This window comes from Lemur catta, chromosome 1, assembly GCF_020740605.2.
Source record: "Lemur catta isolate mLemCat1 chromosome 1, mLemCat1.pri, whole genome shotgun sequence".
Taxonomy (NCBI): Eukaryota; Metazoa; Chordata; class Mammalia; order Primates; family Lemuridae; genus Lemur; species Lemur catta.
In genome coordinates this window covers 135,702,752-135,719,544 of record NC_059128.1, presented here as the reverse complement: position 1 = coordinate 135,719,544, position 16,793 = coordinate 135,702,752, and the positions used below count along the sequence as shown (strand labels likewise).

At 37.2% G+C, this 16,793-nt stretch overlaps 1 protein-coding gene across 1 annotated transcript in view; it reads right to left on the bottom strand.

Moving 5' to 3' along the window:
• GPR158 (G protein-coupled receptor 158) overlaps window positions 1-16,793 on the bottom strand; it is a 352,568-nt gene that overhangs the window by 92,580 nt on the left and 243,195 nt on the right. Inside the window, exon 5 of the mRNA XM_045535100.1 lies at window positions 13,502-13,570. Within this exon, the coding sequence (XP_045391056.1) occupies window positions 13,502-13,570 (69 nt within the window). The remainder of the gene's footprint in view (window positions 1-13,501; window positions 13,571-16,793) is intronic.

Below are 16,793 nucleotides of genomic sequence, written 5' to 3'. Positions count from 1 at the left end.
GTATGATTTACACCTTGTCAAAATGTCATTTACTTGTCGTTTTAAAAAGAATACTTGCAACCATTTTAAAGGTATTTCTAAGTCTTCTACAATTTTTTTTCTAATCATTTTGAAGAGGAAATTATTTCTCAGGACACAGTGCTAAACTCTAACAACTATTTTTCTGTATATAGGTATTTTCTTAATTATTTTCCAAACAGCTCTAAGCATTTCATATCTTCTTATGTTAAACTGTTCACATATAAGACCACAGGGATAATCTTGGACTTCGCAGTACTCGTAGTCTGCTAATATAAATGTCTGGCAATTCTGAGAATGTCCCCAAAGACTGTTAAGACTCTCTAAAATCACATGTTCATATATAATACCTAAAAACTAAAGTTTAATTACTCATGTGTCTTGGGCCTGGACAAGGAAATTTGAGATGCATTTTTGTAATCAAGAGAGAAACAGAAACCACTGCAAAAGAGACAGAAAGAGTCCCTGGCAAGGTTTTGCCCATGAGCAAACATATTAACTTACAAACTGTAGCAAGGGAATTAGAAATGAACTGATACTTCACCCTTTTCAGAATTTTTCACTAGACAGCTAAAACACTCCAGCTATGACATTGCTGCAGAGATGCAATTTCTCATCTTTTGACTTGAACTGTCTGACTGTCAAATTCTCTTATCATTGCCAGAGCCGGCATCTCCTCATTTGTTCCTGTGAAGGCAATCTCTGGATCATTCATAATGTTCTTTGTCTACTGCCAAACTGTGACATTTCTGCCTCCACATCATCGCCGAATCTGTCTCCATTTGGTCCCATCAGGAATTCTCCGCAATTGTGGTGGTTTATTATCATTTTAATGTTACATTTTTGAGTTAGCCTCTCCTTGTTTATTCTAAAATAATGAGTTTCTTTGGCTTCCTCCCACTGATAAGTTGCCATTTGAGCAAAGACTTGAAGAAGATGAAAGAGTTAGCCATGGAGATGCATGAGTTAAGAGTGCTCTAGGAAGAGGCCCATTGGGAAGAGCAAGGAGGCCAGTATTGCTGTGGCAGAGTGAGCAAGGCAAGAGGGTAGTGGGGCTTTAGGGAAGAGAGGTAAGAAAGGGCCAGATCATGTAGAACGCTGCACGCTAAAATTCAGGTCTCTTTATGATTGGTTCTTTCCACCACTCCATAGGGAAATTAGAGATAAAGATTTAGAAACAGAGAGACACAAAGATAAAAAGCAGAGCCATCTAGCTATATATTATATGTATGTGCTTGTACATAATGCTTTAGTTAGAATTACATTGAAATGCAACAAATTTTTAAGGTGCTGTGACTGACACAGACGTAGCAGATGTGGTCCTGGTCTTGAAAGGCTTACAAGTTATAACTTAAAACATCAAAAAGAATTTTTAAAAGACACGAAAATCCACTATTAATAATACAAGGGAAAAGCCACACTCCATATGTTAATCTGTGAAGAATGTCTAAAAATGTTCATTTAACAAATATTAGTTGGGCATCTACTATGTGTGAGGCACTGTAGATCTAACAGTGGATTTAAATTCTAATGTGGGGGTGGGGGGAAGACAGAAAATAAAAAATAAATACCGGTAAGACATAAAGGTAATAAAAGTAACATAATATGTAGGAAGTGCTAAATTCTGTGCAAAAAGAGCAGGGTGAGAAGATGACAGCTACTGTGAGGAGTAGGGTAGGCTGCAACGCAGAGTAGCAGCTGATGTTTCAGCAAAGACATGAAGGAGGTGAGGAAGCTGTCATATGAATAATGGGAAGAAGTGAGTTCCAGGAAAAGGCAATAGCCAGTGGAAGGACTTTAAGGTGGGAGTGTGCCTGGCCTGTTTGAGAACAATAAAAAACCCAGTGTTACCAGGAAAGACTGAGCAAGATGAAGAAACAATGGGGTTAGCAAATCATGTAGGCCTTTCAGGTATCTCAGTTTTATTCTGAATGAAATAGGGAGCTATTGCAGGGTTTTGAGCAGGAGTAACACATCTGACTGAGGTTTAAAAAAAGATTTCTTCCACAATATTTTCTTTAAAAAAATAAATAAAACAAAGTTAAAAATATTTCTGGCTGCTGTGTTGAAAAGAGACTATAGGAGGCCAAGAGTAGAGAACAAGGACTAGTTAGAAGGTTATTGCAATAATCTAATATTTGATGATGGTGACTCAGAACAGGGTGGTAACAGTGGAAGTGATATGATGTGGTTAGGTTATGGGTATGTTTTGAAGGTAGAATTTGTCCTGAGCAACAGGAGGGATGAAATTGCTACCAACTAGAATTGTGCAACCTGATGATAAAGCAAGTTTGGCGACAATGGTGGTGGTATTAGGAGTTAAGTTTTGGATGGATTAAGTCTGCAACATCTATCAGACTCTATGTAGCGATTTTAAATAGGCAGATGCATATACAAGTCTGGAATTCAGGAAAGAGATCTGGGCTAGAGAAATAAATTTGGGTGGTCCTGGCATGCAGACAGTATATTAAGCTATGAGAATGGATGAGATCACTAAGGGAAAAGCAAAAAGAGAACAAAGAACTGAGTTACAGCTGCACTGAAACAGAACAGTAACATGCCTGCTTCAGAGCTCAGCAGGAAGAACTGCTGCCATCCTGAAATGGCAATCTGTTCACTGGAGAACTGAATTGTAGGGCATGGGGTGGCCAAAAGAGAACTAGGGGATTTTCCTGTAGAAACTGTCATCCCAGACTGGCAGATTTGGAGAAGCGTCATCTTGGTTGATGTACCTGTGTGGCACACTAGCCAAGGAAGACAGCCAGGGCTATGGTGTGGTGGAGGAGGAAGGCAAAGTGTCCAGTTACAATATACCTGAGAATAGGGGGCTTCATGTGATTTCAAAAGGGAAGAGTAGCCTGCCTCAAGCTCTTCCCTCCTCAGTTCTCCACGTGATTCTTTATAAATAGACCCCTGAAAACCTGCTTCATTCAAAAATCAAAAACAGAAAATCGAAACCACAAGGAGACATTACTTCATACTTATTAGGATAACTATTATAAAAATATACAATGGAAAATAACAAGTATTCGTGAGGATGTAGAAAAACTGGAACACTCTGCATTGCTGGTGGGAACGTAAAATGGTGCTGCCACTTCAGAAAATAGTTTGGCAGTTTCTCAAAAAGTTAAACATAGAATTACCGCGTGATCCAACAATTCCACTTCTAGGTGTGTACTTAAAAAATTGGAAGCAGGGACTTGTACACCAATATTCGTAGCAGCAAGTAGCAAAGTCCTATACTTTTACGTTGCTTCAGGATGCATTTTTGATTTTGGTTTAACTTTCTCATACCAGAAGCAGGGCTCAGTCGCTCTTGACACAGTTTCTAGCTCTCTGCCTTCTCTTTGTTCCTCTCAGGGTGGTCAGTCCAGGTATCTGCCTTATACAGCACTGCCTGCTGACTACTTTCCTATGGACATATAGGTGCAATCTGCTTGACTCATCTGCCGATCCCCCACCTCACACAGACTCCAGAAAGCTGCAGTGTGGGGCCATAGCAATCACTCTCAGTCATAACCTGACACCATGGGACACATGGCCACTTACTCTAAACCCACCAGTTGGAACTCCCCAAAGGAAACCTGTTTGGATGACACCCTGTACCCCAATAAAGGCCTCAGTCCATAGGTCTCTTTCTCTGGCTCCTGACCTGCTGGTTGAGCTCTCACCCCTGTGACCTTTCCTTCAGCACTCATTGGTACCCCTCAGCTTTCGTGACTCTGTGAGTAATAAACTGCTTCTATTATTTATTTTGTTGTGTTTTCTTCTCCATATCTTGCCCAATTGACATACCTGAACCTAGCTGTTCTCCCAGTCAAGGGTTTCTGAAGAATGGTTATCTTGGCAGGAATAAACTAGACACAGGTCAAACAGCCACAAAACTGTCTGCCACTATAAACCCAGGGTGAAAAGGACATCTGATGACGGGTTGGACATTTAGGCATTAGGCTGTCCACCATGGTAAAAGGGCATCCCCTGAAAGGCACATTGGAAACATCCACAACTATCTCCCTGGAACCCCACCAGGGGAGGGCTAGAGTTCATGGCTACTCTCTATAAACAGAGCAATGTAACACAGCATTATCCACAGCAGCCCAAAGGAGGAAACAACCTAAGTGTTCAACAACAGATAAATGGTAAACAAAATGTGGTACAAACATATATTGAAATATTCAACCATAAAAAGGATTGAAATTCTGATAAATCTACAACATGCGTAAATCTTGAAAATATTATGCCAAATGAAATAAGCCAAGGACAAGGAATAAATATTGACTGATTCCACTCATGTGAGGCACCTGGGATAGGAAAATTCACAGAAATAGAATGTAGAGCAGAGGTTACCAAGGGCTGGGAGGAAGAGGGAATGGGAAGTTAGTGTTTAATCGGTACAGAGTCTCAGTTTGGGATGATGAAAAAGTTCTGGAAATAGATAATGGTGTTGGTTGCACAATACTATGAATGTACTCAAAGCCACTAAATTGTACATTTAAAAATTGTTAAAATGGTAAGTTTTATGTCATGTATATTTTACCACAATAAAAACAAATAAAAATCAGAAAGAAACCAGTACAGACTCTGTGTTTAAATACTGGGTGTTTGGGCAGATGAAGAATGTAAAACAGAAATAGGGCATTACCCAAGAAAAAAATAAGTAATTCTCATAGCCTCAAAAAAATTATAGAAAATATGTTCCTATGACAAAGAAGCTCAAAGAAAAAGATACTAGAGATCAAAGAAGAGACAATAAAAACAAAGAAAGATATAAAATTGCTCTAAGAAAGCACTGGTAGACAGGAGAAAATGAAAATTAAAATAAAATAAAAACATTAGAGAGCTCATAGGAATATTAGAATCAACTGAAGCAGAATAAACATAACATATTGCAAAGGTCATGAAATAAAGATTTCAGGGAACCATACAAAATAAACAAGAAAGGACAAAAATATACAAATAACCAAAAAGATTATAGATACAGAAGGAAAAGAAATCCAGTGTTCACATAACTTCTGTTCCTGAAGAAAAGTATAATAGAAAAAAATTTTTTAATCCAGGATTAAAAGAGGTCTTAAATCTATATATTAAAAGGAAATCTCATGATCCAGAAAAAAAATGATACAGAACAATAAATTCAAAGGTAATTCCTACTTTATTTAACTGCAAAACTAAAGACTGACTTTTATTGGCATCTAGGAAGAAATATCAAGTCATCTAGAGTGAGAAATCAGGCTATCTTCAAGACCTGAAAATACTCAGACAGTGGATACAAAGAAAGGACAAAAGGAACTGTATTTGAGTCAATTTCTTAGCTGTCACAGTTGAAGTCAAGTGATGCTGTCTAAAGTTGAAATATATAGCCAAGTGAAAAATAAATAACCCAACCTTTTAAGTTTTCTACAATCTCTTTTAACTTTAGAAAGATCTTTTAGAACTAATAATGCTGGTTGTGCAGATACATGAATCTAAAAATCAGTAATATCAGGGTTTTGTTCAAATGATTCAGATTACAATTAGCATCTTTTAAAAAATCTTACATAGTAATCCTCTATTTTGATTTCTACCATCCATTTTCTATTTCTCTCTATATGTATACTACATATTTCTATTTATGTACATATACAGATGGCTCAAATAATTAAATGCATAAAACCATTATTCCTAGATGATAATGAAGATCTTCTACTTTCCAAAATTTTTTTCAATATTGTTCTAGTTTTTAAATAATGAGTGATTATTATATTTTACAAAAGCCACAAGTATTTTTTAAGAGGTGAGGTATCACGAGAATAGAAGAATAGGCACCACATGTACTTGCCATCAAACTGGCACGAACTGATCAACACTAAGGTACTTACATGGTAGTAATATTCTTTAGGGACTAGGGGGTTGGGAGTGAGTAAACTCACAACTAATAGACGTGGTGAGCATTGTAAGGGGGAAAGATCATGCCTCAAATCATGGTTTGGGGTATGCCAAAGTCATAACATGTAACCAAAATATTTGTACCCCCATGATATCCTGAAATAAAAAAAAAGAGATGTATAGTCTAATTGGTATTTATTCTAGCAAAGATGATAACACTGTTGCTTTTCACTGACAAACTAAAGCCAGGGTTTCAACCTCAATTCTGTAAGGCTCTTTCAGTTTTGTTTATTAAAACTCTTTCAACTAAAGGAAGATTACTGGTTAATTGCTGACACATCACCGATCCAAGACTCTTAACCATATGCATACTGGACAGCCTCCATGCCTTCGGACAACCACTCCCACCAACGATCAGACTTCTCTATCCCGGGGTGAGTACAGAAGAGGAGCACAAGCCAAGTAGATTTATGGAACTACAATGAATTTCAGGACATCTGTAACTGTTTCTTCCCTACCTCTAACCTACCCTACAGAGGAGAATAAAGTGTCTTGATATCACACTTCTCAAATTGCCTTGAAGGAGGTGGTTGTCCAGACTCTGATGTCTTTTGCTGCCTCTATTTTAACCAGTGTTCCTGAAATACTCTAGCAGTTTGGAGATTAAGAGTCTCCTATGGCAGAAAACAACAATTTCCATACTATTGTGTTCCCAATAATATAGTTATGACTCATAAGTATTTAACTTTCTTTTCGATTTCGTTTTCTTTTGCTCTGGTATTCAACTAAATGGATCTAATGGACACAAAGTGAGATACATCCTAGATCAGCTTAAAAACATTGGCCTACCTATTAAAATTGGGAACTTTCTGCCCCATATTTGTCACGATGGAAGTGAATCTGTCTCAGAACTGAATTGCTACCATTTTCCTCTAAAAAGAAGCAAGGCTCCTTGGAGAAAAGGCAGATTCCAGGAAAAGTATAAAATGACTCTGGAACATTCTGTGGCACTAGAATGTAGAAAAGTGTTCAAAGAATGATGGGGTCATATCTAATGGATGCAGGAGCCAGCTTGAAGGGGCTCCCATTGGCCAAATTTGGGATAATCTGAGCATCAACATAAACAATAATAGTAATGGATTAAAAACCTGGCTGCTTTAGCTATATTCTCATTCTCTCACTCTCCTCCACTTTCAACTCACTCTCCTTTATCTCCCCCGCTTCCTTTAAGCTCTAAGCACGGGAGCAATTTCCTCTTGGTTTCCCCTGCTTCTGGACTATGCAAGTGCTCTGGATGGGGCTTTTGCCACATTACAGTTTTTAAAAAATTCCAAGTTTTGTTTTAGGGTGATGAAAGAAAAAATGATCTCTTAACTGACTTAGGTTCTAATGCCACTGAAACTAACTTGATATTAGGTTGAAACATAAAATTTCCATTTTTACAGGTAAAATGGTTGCATGTCAGGAACTTCAGATGGTTCAACAATGTGGTCCATCCAGGCTCACAGGAATTTTATATTGAGTCTTAGGGCCAAACTTTGAGCTGCTATGAATTGATTCCCTGTTGCATTCTTTGTGCCTTGTATTTCCTTGGAGACCTAATGAGGAAAGGTCACTGACACAGGGGTGAACACAGGTCTCTGTGACCCCCTATCTGATGTCATGTGAACATCACATTCATACCCTCTGTGAGAAGTATTATCACAGAGTAAAGAGAGCAGTGGAGCAGCAGTCAAGAGACTGGATTTTATTCTTGGCTTTCTCACAACCTAGCTGAAAAAAGTTGGATGAATTGCAACTTCTCTCAGCCTCTCTTCTTTCATTTGCAAAATAAAGTGGTTGGATGAAGATGAAGTTGTACCTGATGGCCCTTCTAATATTTTTCATAAGGGGGAACAATCTGAAAATCAGCATTATATTTACACATATATTAGTGTCCTTTATAGAAAGACACATGGCAACCAAATAAGTAACCAAGGTTAGAGGGAAACACCCACCTTATTAACTGGAAGTGGTGGCTTAGTCAAGGCAAAACAAATTTCTAGATTTTATATTACAAAGAATATGCTTTATTAAACCATAAAATGCCTTTTTATGTATTTTAACAAAACTATACTTCAGTTTTTTCTTAAAGTTCTTTTTTCTTTTTTCTTTGTTTTATAAATTATACAAAAGTTTTTAGGTGATTATGAATACTAATCATTGTTTCACAAATGCATGGACTACGAATCATGAGCCTCTTTTGAGAATCTGTAAGAAAATGTTTTAATGCTTCAGCTCTCTTCTACCCAATATAACAACGCTAAATTTAGTCATATTTTGGTTTGTCCTCATCTGCACAATGATGATAATCTCTAATTTGGACTTTCCAATATAAGCATTGTTATGAAATCGTCTGTAGTCTAAGACGGCTTAGAAAAGGCAAAAATAACCTTAATTCTTGCAAATCTGAACAATATGCAGCATAAAAAGAATAGAAGGCTCACTGCATAACTCAGTAGAACAGTGAATATTCCCAAAGCCTACTTCCCCAGAGTTAGCTAGCCCTTAAAACAATTCTATTTTATTCAAGTATACTTTTTTTTTAAAGAAAAAAAAAACCTGTAACCCCCAGTAAAACTCTTATGAGCAATTTTGGTATACAGAAACCAGGAACACAGAAACTAGGTCAGATATTTACCAAATAAAAAAGGTACCAATCACAGGCATATACCATCAAGTCATTAGACCTTTTGGCTATATTTGGTTTACTTAATCACCTTAACCACTTAATACAGGTCTTTCTGAGAGCAAAACTCTGGCCAAAAGTTATAAACTCTTTTTTTCTGCAAAACCTAAGTAAGCCAATGATTCCTAGTCCAATTACCAGATTAGTGCTCTCCTTGTCAAGAATGCTTTAGGCGTGTATACCCATGCACAGACATATGCTGCCAGGTGGCCAAAGAGTTAACTATCAATTACTAAAACAGTATCACTCTATCTCTCACCTGAAATAAAATTATCCTTTCCAGACTCAGTCAACACTGTATTTTAATCTCCTTCCTCCCACTGCATCTTATGCTACATCCAAATCTTCATTAAAAAACTTAGCCCTTTCTGTCTTCAGAGCATGAACATTAACTTAATTAAAACCAAGGGACAGAGTATAAACTTGGAAGCTACACATTAGTTTCTCAAGCAGTTACAAAAAGAATTCATGTTCTGAAAGATAAAATAGACAGCAAGTTAGTCATGAAGTCAACATGATGAGGCATTCCAATGTTTCTGTTGGATAGAATTTGTTTGGTAAGCCTCCTTTTCTGGTTTCTTTCTCCCAAGCAGAATTATCAAGACGTACTACTTTTATATTTCTTTTAAACTACCAATTCTCTCCCCTCCTTTTCTCTGTATCTGAGATCACCGTAAGTACAGGTTCATCAGATGCCTTTAAAATTGGAGCCCAGTCAATGAAAGAGTCTCTAATAACTGCTTTGAACATTTAGCAGCCTGACATTTACCATTTTTTCAAATGTCTTACTTTTCTAGGTGCTTCTTGCATTTACGAGGCTTTATAATTCTTCTATAGATTATAGGCTCATGCTCATTAGTATAAGCACTTAATACAAATAGGTATGAATATTAGAAATAAAAATGAACTGAACTTCTGCTAATCCCCCCAAAACAACATTAAAAAGTAATTTATGGCCTAACTGTAGGCACTAAATAAGTAATATAAATATGGGCCATCATTCTTAGTCTTCTACCACAACCAAGCAGGTTCTTTGGAGGCTGCTTCAACAGGAAAATAGCTACTAGTTTAGGGTACAGCTCATCCAAGTATAACTGCATCCATTCATTCAGGACCTAGTTACTGTGCTTCTACTGTGGTGACAGGCATTGGGAGCCCTGTAGGTGTGATGCTGAGCAAAACGGAAACAGGCCCTATTCTCACAAAACTTAGTGAGAATTTTTGAATGTGTAATTACACACTGAAATAGGTGTTATCAAGAAAAAGAATACAATTCTGTGAGAAGTTATTACAAGAAATTTGACTGAGGGTCAAGAAAAGCACTCCTGAAAAAGTGATCCTTAAATAGAAATCTAAAAGATGACTAGATGCTAATTAGCCAAAAGGATTGGTATGGAGGAGGTGAGGGGGAGGAAGAGAGGAAGACTCTTCAAAACTGAAGCAAAGTATGTGAAGAGCTCCTGTGACAAGAGGTGTATGAGTTTCCTACAGCTGCTGTAACATATTATGGCAAACTCAGCAGCCTTAAACAACACAGATTTATTATTTTACAGTTCTGGGGGTCAGAAGTCCAAAATGGGTCTTATGGAGCTAAAATCAAGCAAAAATCAAGGTGTTGACAGGGCTAAATTCCTTCCAGAGGGTCTAGAGAAGGATCTACTTTCTTGCCTTTTCCAGCTTCAAGGGGCTGCCTCCTTCCTCCCATCCATCTTCAAAGTGAGCAATGGCCAGTCCCATCTTTTCCATGATGCCTTCTCTTTGATTCTCTCTCTTCTGCTTCCCTCTTTCATTTAGGATCCTCAGGCCCAGAATAATCTCATCTCAAAGTCTTTAACATAATCATCCCTGCAAAGTCCCTTTTTCCATATAGGGTAACATTCAAAGGTTCCAGGGATAAGACTGCAGAGATGTTTGGGGGCCATTATCATGTCTACCATGAAAGACATCATGTTTTATTTGAGACCTGAAAGAAAGTCAGGGAACTAGGGAGCAGAAATTGAGGAGAAAAGTAAGATAAGATGAGGCTGGGGAGGTGGGCAGAGACCACACTATTACTAACATCATAAACCATGCCAAGAGTTTTAATCTTTATTCTAAGAACACTGAGAAGCCATCAAAGAGGTGACAGATTTGATTTAATATTTTTAAAGATCCTCTGGCTACTGGGTACAAAATGATTTAAAATAGCAGAGGTTTGGGAAAAGGATGATGGCAGCAAAAACAGACAGTCATATTATTAAGATTATTCTTCAGATTACTGAGGTCATTTCAGGTTTTTCACCTCCTCCTTTGGTGATTTTATTATGTCTTTGGTTAAATACCTGCCTGGTAGTTCTGAGGGAAAGATTAAATGCTAAGATGCACAACATGCCATTTATACAGGAAGAGGACCAGGTATGATAAACTCAGTTTTTATACTATTGTATTGATTCTATTACTAATTAATATGCATAACTATGCCAGTAAATTAGAAAACTTAAGTGATATCTATGATTTTATAGAAAAATGAAAACTGATTATCTTAGACTATTTGTGCTGCTATAAAAAAACCCCTGAGACTGAGTAATTTATAAAGAACAGAAATTTACTTCTCACAGTTCCAGAGGCTGGGAAGTCCAAGATCAAGGTGTCAGCATCTGGTGTCTGGTGAGGGCCTTCTAGCTGCATCCTCACATGGTGGCAGGAAGAGGAGCAGAAAGGACCAAACTCCCTCCATCAAGCCCTTTCATATACAATCACATTAACCTACATGCAAGGGTGGAGCCCTCTTGACCTAAACACTTCTCTAAAGCTCCTACCTCTCAACACTGTTGCATTAGGAATTAAGTTTCTAACACATAGATTTAGGAGGACACATTTAGAACACAGTGCTGATTATATCTAAATATATTTCTGTTTTAAGGAGAAATAGAAAATCTAATGCAAGACCTGAATAGATCAAGAATGCTTGATCTAAACATTGAATGAGGGAAGAGAATTAGAAAATGAGGTAATGGAAAGAGCACAGTATAAATTATGTTAGGCCTGAGGTCCTTGTAAGGATTTTGGCTTTTATTGTAAGTAAAATGGGGAAACTATTGCGAGTTTCGAGAAGAGTGACATGGTCAGTCTATCTTTGATGTTAAAACTGGCTGATGTTTTGAGAACAGACAGATTGTAAGAGGCAAGAATAGAAAAGAGAGGCCAGTAAGAAGAGACCATGGCAATAATCCAGAAGAGATGGATCGTAGTTTAGACCAGGTGGTAGCAGTGACTGTGGCATGGGCTGGGTGGATTGTTGCTATATTTTTTAACGTTTTCTGATGGATGTGAGAGAAAGCAAGGTATCAAGAATGACTTCCAGGTTTTCTGAATGAGTAACTAGAAGGACACTGTTGCCATCAATGGATTGGAAGACTGAATCTGAGGAAGAGATCAGTGTCTCAATTATGTCCATGAGAGAGAATTCTTCAAACAGAGCTATCAAGCAAGCAGTTGAATATGAGTTAGGAGCTTAGAGGGAAAGGTCTGGGCTGGAGATATAAATATGGCAGTCATTGCCATATAAACAGTATTTAAAACTTTGAGGCTAGATGAGACCACCAAGTGAGAGTGTAGATTAAGAAAAGCTACAAGGACTCTCTTCTGAAGATTTAAGTATTAAGAGGTGGGAGAGAAGATTACGAATTAACAAAGAAGGCTGAGATGTAGCAGCAAGTGCAGTAAGATGAAAACCAAAAGGCAACTGGTGTCCTGGCAGCCCTACCTTTTCTCTTACACCCACTCCTCTTTCCGATCTTTGTCTAGGGATATTTTATTCCCTGTACTTGATTAGGCATCTCTCCTAAGTGCCTCTCAAGCATCTGTCACATTACATTATCATTAATTGTATTAACTCATCTCTTCCTCTAAATTGTAAGCTTCTTGAGAGGAGAAATCAAGTTTGTCTTGTTCATAGCATATTCTCAGAAATTAGCATAGTGCTTGGCACACAATAACTGCTGAGCGTAAGTTGGTTAAATTGAATCAGTAAAATGAGTACTTATCTTCTGGTTTCAGACATGTTACTAGTGTGGCAGAAAAAGTCTGCTATGACTAAGCCACTAGTACCACACATATGTTTCTTTCCTTATGTTTATTTTTCTATGTAACCATCTAAAATTTGCCAGCATTTTTTTTTTTTTTTTTTTTTTGAGACAGAGTGTCACTTTGTTGCCCGGGCTAGAGTGAGTGCCGTGGCATCAGCCTAGCTCACAGCAACCTCAGACTCCTGGGCTTAAGCGATCCTACTGCCTCAGCCTCCCTAGTAGCTGGGACTACAGGCATGAGCCACCATGCCCGGCTAATTTTTTTTTGTATATATATTTTTTAGTTGGCCAGATAATTTCTTTCTATTTTTAGTAGAGACGGGGTCTCACTCTTGCTCAGGCTGGTCTCGAACTCCTGACCTCGAGCGATCCACCCGCCTCAGCCTCCCAGAGCTAGGATTACAGGCATGAGCCACCGCGCCCGGCCTGCCAGCATTAATTAGCTATGTGTCTTACAGTTCTGATTTAGGTAGAAGGAGAGGAAGAAGGAAATTAATACTTATTTGTATATATTAAGCATACATACCAAGTATGCCTTTCACATATTGTCTCAAACATTTAACCTTCCTCACAAACTTGGGAAAAAAAATATAATTACCTCCACTTCACAAGAGAAAACCAAGGTTTAGAAATGTTAAGTAACTTGTATAAGGTAACCTAAATGGTAAAAGCCAGGATTTAAATACCTGTAAAGCACTTGGTAATGCACACGCACATGTGTGTGGATAAACAAGGGCTTTACAGAATATCTATCTATCTAAGAAATACTGCCAAAATGAAACAAAATAAATGGCTACTTTTAAAATATAATTATATTACTTACCGGAAAGTATAGGAGCAGAGACCCAAAAAGGATCGTTTCCAACAGGATAAGGCCCGATGCCCTGATGCTCTAAAAGACAAAATTAAAATGTCATTGTTAACTTACATTTTTAAACATGGAAGGACTATGCTATTGTGAAAATGCCTCAGTGTTCTCTGGGGGACATTAAATAAATCAATGAAAATAGGCTAGTATCAGGTGGGTAGACATCTGAAACATGCCAAAAGACTGACTGTAAAGGTGACTAAGATAGACTTAATGATACTGCCTGTGGCTTCATGGGATTTTAATCTCTAAAATTTGAATCCCTGAATAGTCTCAGCAGCTGAAAACACTATCCTGAAGATCATTCAATCAAAGAAATTCACAGACACAGAAGATCTCGCCTGTATTTCTGAAACATCAGACACAAGTGTTTATTAAATGCTCTCTTCTAAACCATTTCACAAAAATACAGGATGGTTTTGGTGGATAAAACAAACACATGTACAAGGTCTGAAGTCTTGGTGATATATCTCCTACCATGCTAAAATATAATATGCCCAAAACTCACTAACACAGCTCTACTATGTGAATAATACAAATCACATTAAATAACAGAGGTATCTCACCTTATGAACACGCTTAAGTGTTATTCTTCACCCAAAATTCAAAACAGTAAGTCAAATTTCAATAAATTTCTGAATAGTTTGTTAAGCATAAACATATCTAATAACCTTAAGATATTTTGTTAGACTCAGAATCGCATTCTCTTCCCAAAACAAAATGCTTAGAGTTGAGGCAAGAAATAAATGACCAAAAAAAAAAAAATCAATCTTATCTTCTAACGATAAATTTTGCTTTGATGAGTTCACGTAGCAATATAGAGCAAATATATTTGTTAAGAATACAAACACAAAAACAGGTCATTCTAGGGGCTCTGTGTTTTCACTAAATGCAACATAACATGTGTACAGAAATGACAACAGGTGCAAATATCTTACTTAATAGGAAAATCATTTGAAGTAGTAACAATTAATTTTGCAACAACAAGAAGATTCTGAAAAGCCAAACCACAAGAGGGTTTTACATAAAAAAATGTATCAGATAATTGGATTGTCAGAAAAAGAAAACTGTAATTCCTCGTCCAAAACCCTTGTAGGGCATCGTTAAACACATACAAGTGCTTTGTGCAATCCCTCAAAAGAACTCAGGGATTTCATTAATTTAAGAATTTGGGAATGGAGAAACAAGTTTAGTCAGTGAACAGCCTTGATTATTTGAGTGGCTTCTTGCGATTGGTCATGATTTTAGCTAGCAGATGCTTTTAGTGAAAAGAATGAGTTTTGGTGATAGAATTTCCAAATGACAAATTACATTTGCATAGTTTACTTAATTATGAATACCTTATAGCTTACTTTTTAAACTCCCCCTACCCCCCCACAAAGACACTAAGAGTGACAATCTAGAATATTATGTATGGCTGCTTATAAAATAATCTGTGCACTTTTGATTGAACAAAGGGACATGAAAAGAAGCCACAGGGCACAGTGGAAAAGGTAGACTTTGGGGTTATCTCCATCTCAGTTTGAATTACGAAACAACTGTTTTGAGTTGGGCAACTTTGAACTCAATGGCCTTACCCATTAGAATGGGTATCCTAATCTTTACCTTATTAAATCTGACAGTTTTATTAAATATGAAGTATACAAAATGGCTAGCATCACGCCTGGTACTTAATAAGTAGGTATGTATTCTTCAAGGTAGAAAGCAGCACCAGAATGTTGAATTTGAAAACTGCAAAGGTATATATAGCTAATGGTCAAAATATTTTTAATGCTTGGGATCCAAAATGATCCCAGAGGTACCAAAAGCCTGGGGGTAGGGAACTCACAGTTCTTTCTTAAGGCTGTGGTCCTGCTGTAGTTTGGTGGCCTCTTGTTCCATCCTGTAATATCTTCTGATAGTTTTAGGGCTAGTAGGCTCTGGAGCGGTGCTACAGCCATCACCACCATGTAACAGCAGCAGCAGTAGTGTGTGCTTTATTCATTCTCTGAGCAAAAAACCAACATTTCATTTGGAAATGTTGAACCATCTTCTTAACACTTCACTGCCTTGTGTCTGGCTAAGCAGAGGTGCCCACAATTTCAGATTATAAATTGGAAGTTTGAAAAGTGGCTCCATAATCAAATGTAAGGCTGATTCAAAATGTGCATTTTTTAATTTCAAAATATTCTTTGGCAAAGTTGGCTCTATGGTTTCACAGAATGAGCAGGAACCCAATAGGTGGGATTTCAGGACACAAAAGAGATCCCCATGCTTCCTAAAATATCTCCCCCTCCATCTTATTGGTACTATAAGATCATTGAATTGGCACAAATCCTTTCATTTTATACTTGGTGCCAAGGATTAATGGACAGTTGTTTTAAGTAATACATTGATTTAAGTTCAAAGTGAAGTATTGGAACCTTTTCTTTAGAGTCTCAGTGATATGGTAAGGAAGCAGAGAAAAGGCACTAAGTGTGTAGGGAAAGAGGAAGGTTTGAAAATGAAGATGAATGAGGGAGATAATGAGCAAAATAACAGAGGACAAGAAAAAATTTCATCTCCTTTACAGTTTTGCCTAAGATAGAAATGGTAGTATGGAACTATGTTTAACCAGAGTTGCTAACTGGGAAACTCATGAAAAACTTTATTGACAGATGATCAATGATATATAGTATGATATGTATAATATACATCCTATATACAATATAAATATACACACACATAAACACACACATAGGCATACCTTGGAGATATTGTGGATTTGGTTCCAGACTCCCACAATAAAGCAAGTATTACAATAAAGTGAGTCACATAAATTTTTTGGTTTCCCAGTGTATATAAAAGTTGTGTTTACATTATAGTGTTGTCTATTAAGTATGCAATAGCATTATATCTAAAAAATAATGTACATAACTTAATACAAAAACACTTCATTGCTAAAAAACGTTAACAATCACCTGAGCCTTCAGTGAGTTGTAATCTTTTTGCTGGTGGAGGTCTTGCCTTGATGTCAATGGCTGCTGACTGATAAGGGTGGTTGTTGCTGAAAGTTTGGGTGGTTCTGCAGATTTCTTAAAATAAAACAATGAAGTTTGCCACATCAATTGATGACTCCTTTCATGAAAGATTTCTTTGCAGTATGTGATGCTGTTTGATAGCATTTTATCTACAATTGAAGTTCTTGCAAAACTGGAGTCAATCCTCTTAACTAAGTTTATGTAATATTCTAAATCTTTGGTTGTTATTTCCACAGTGTTCAGAGCAT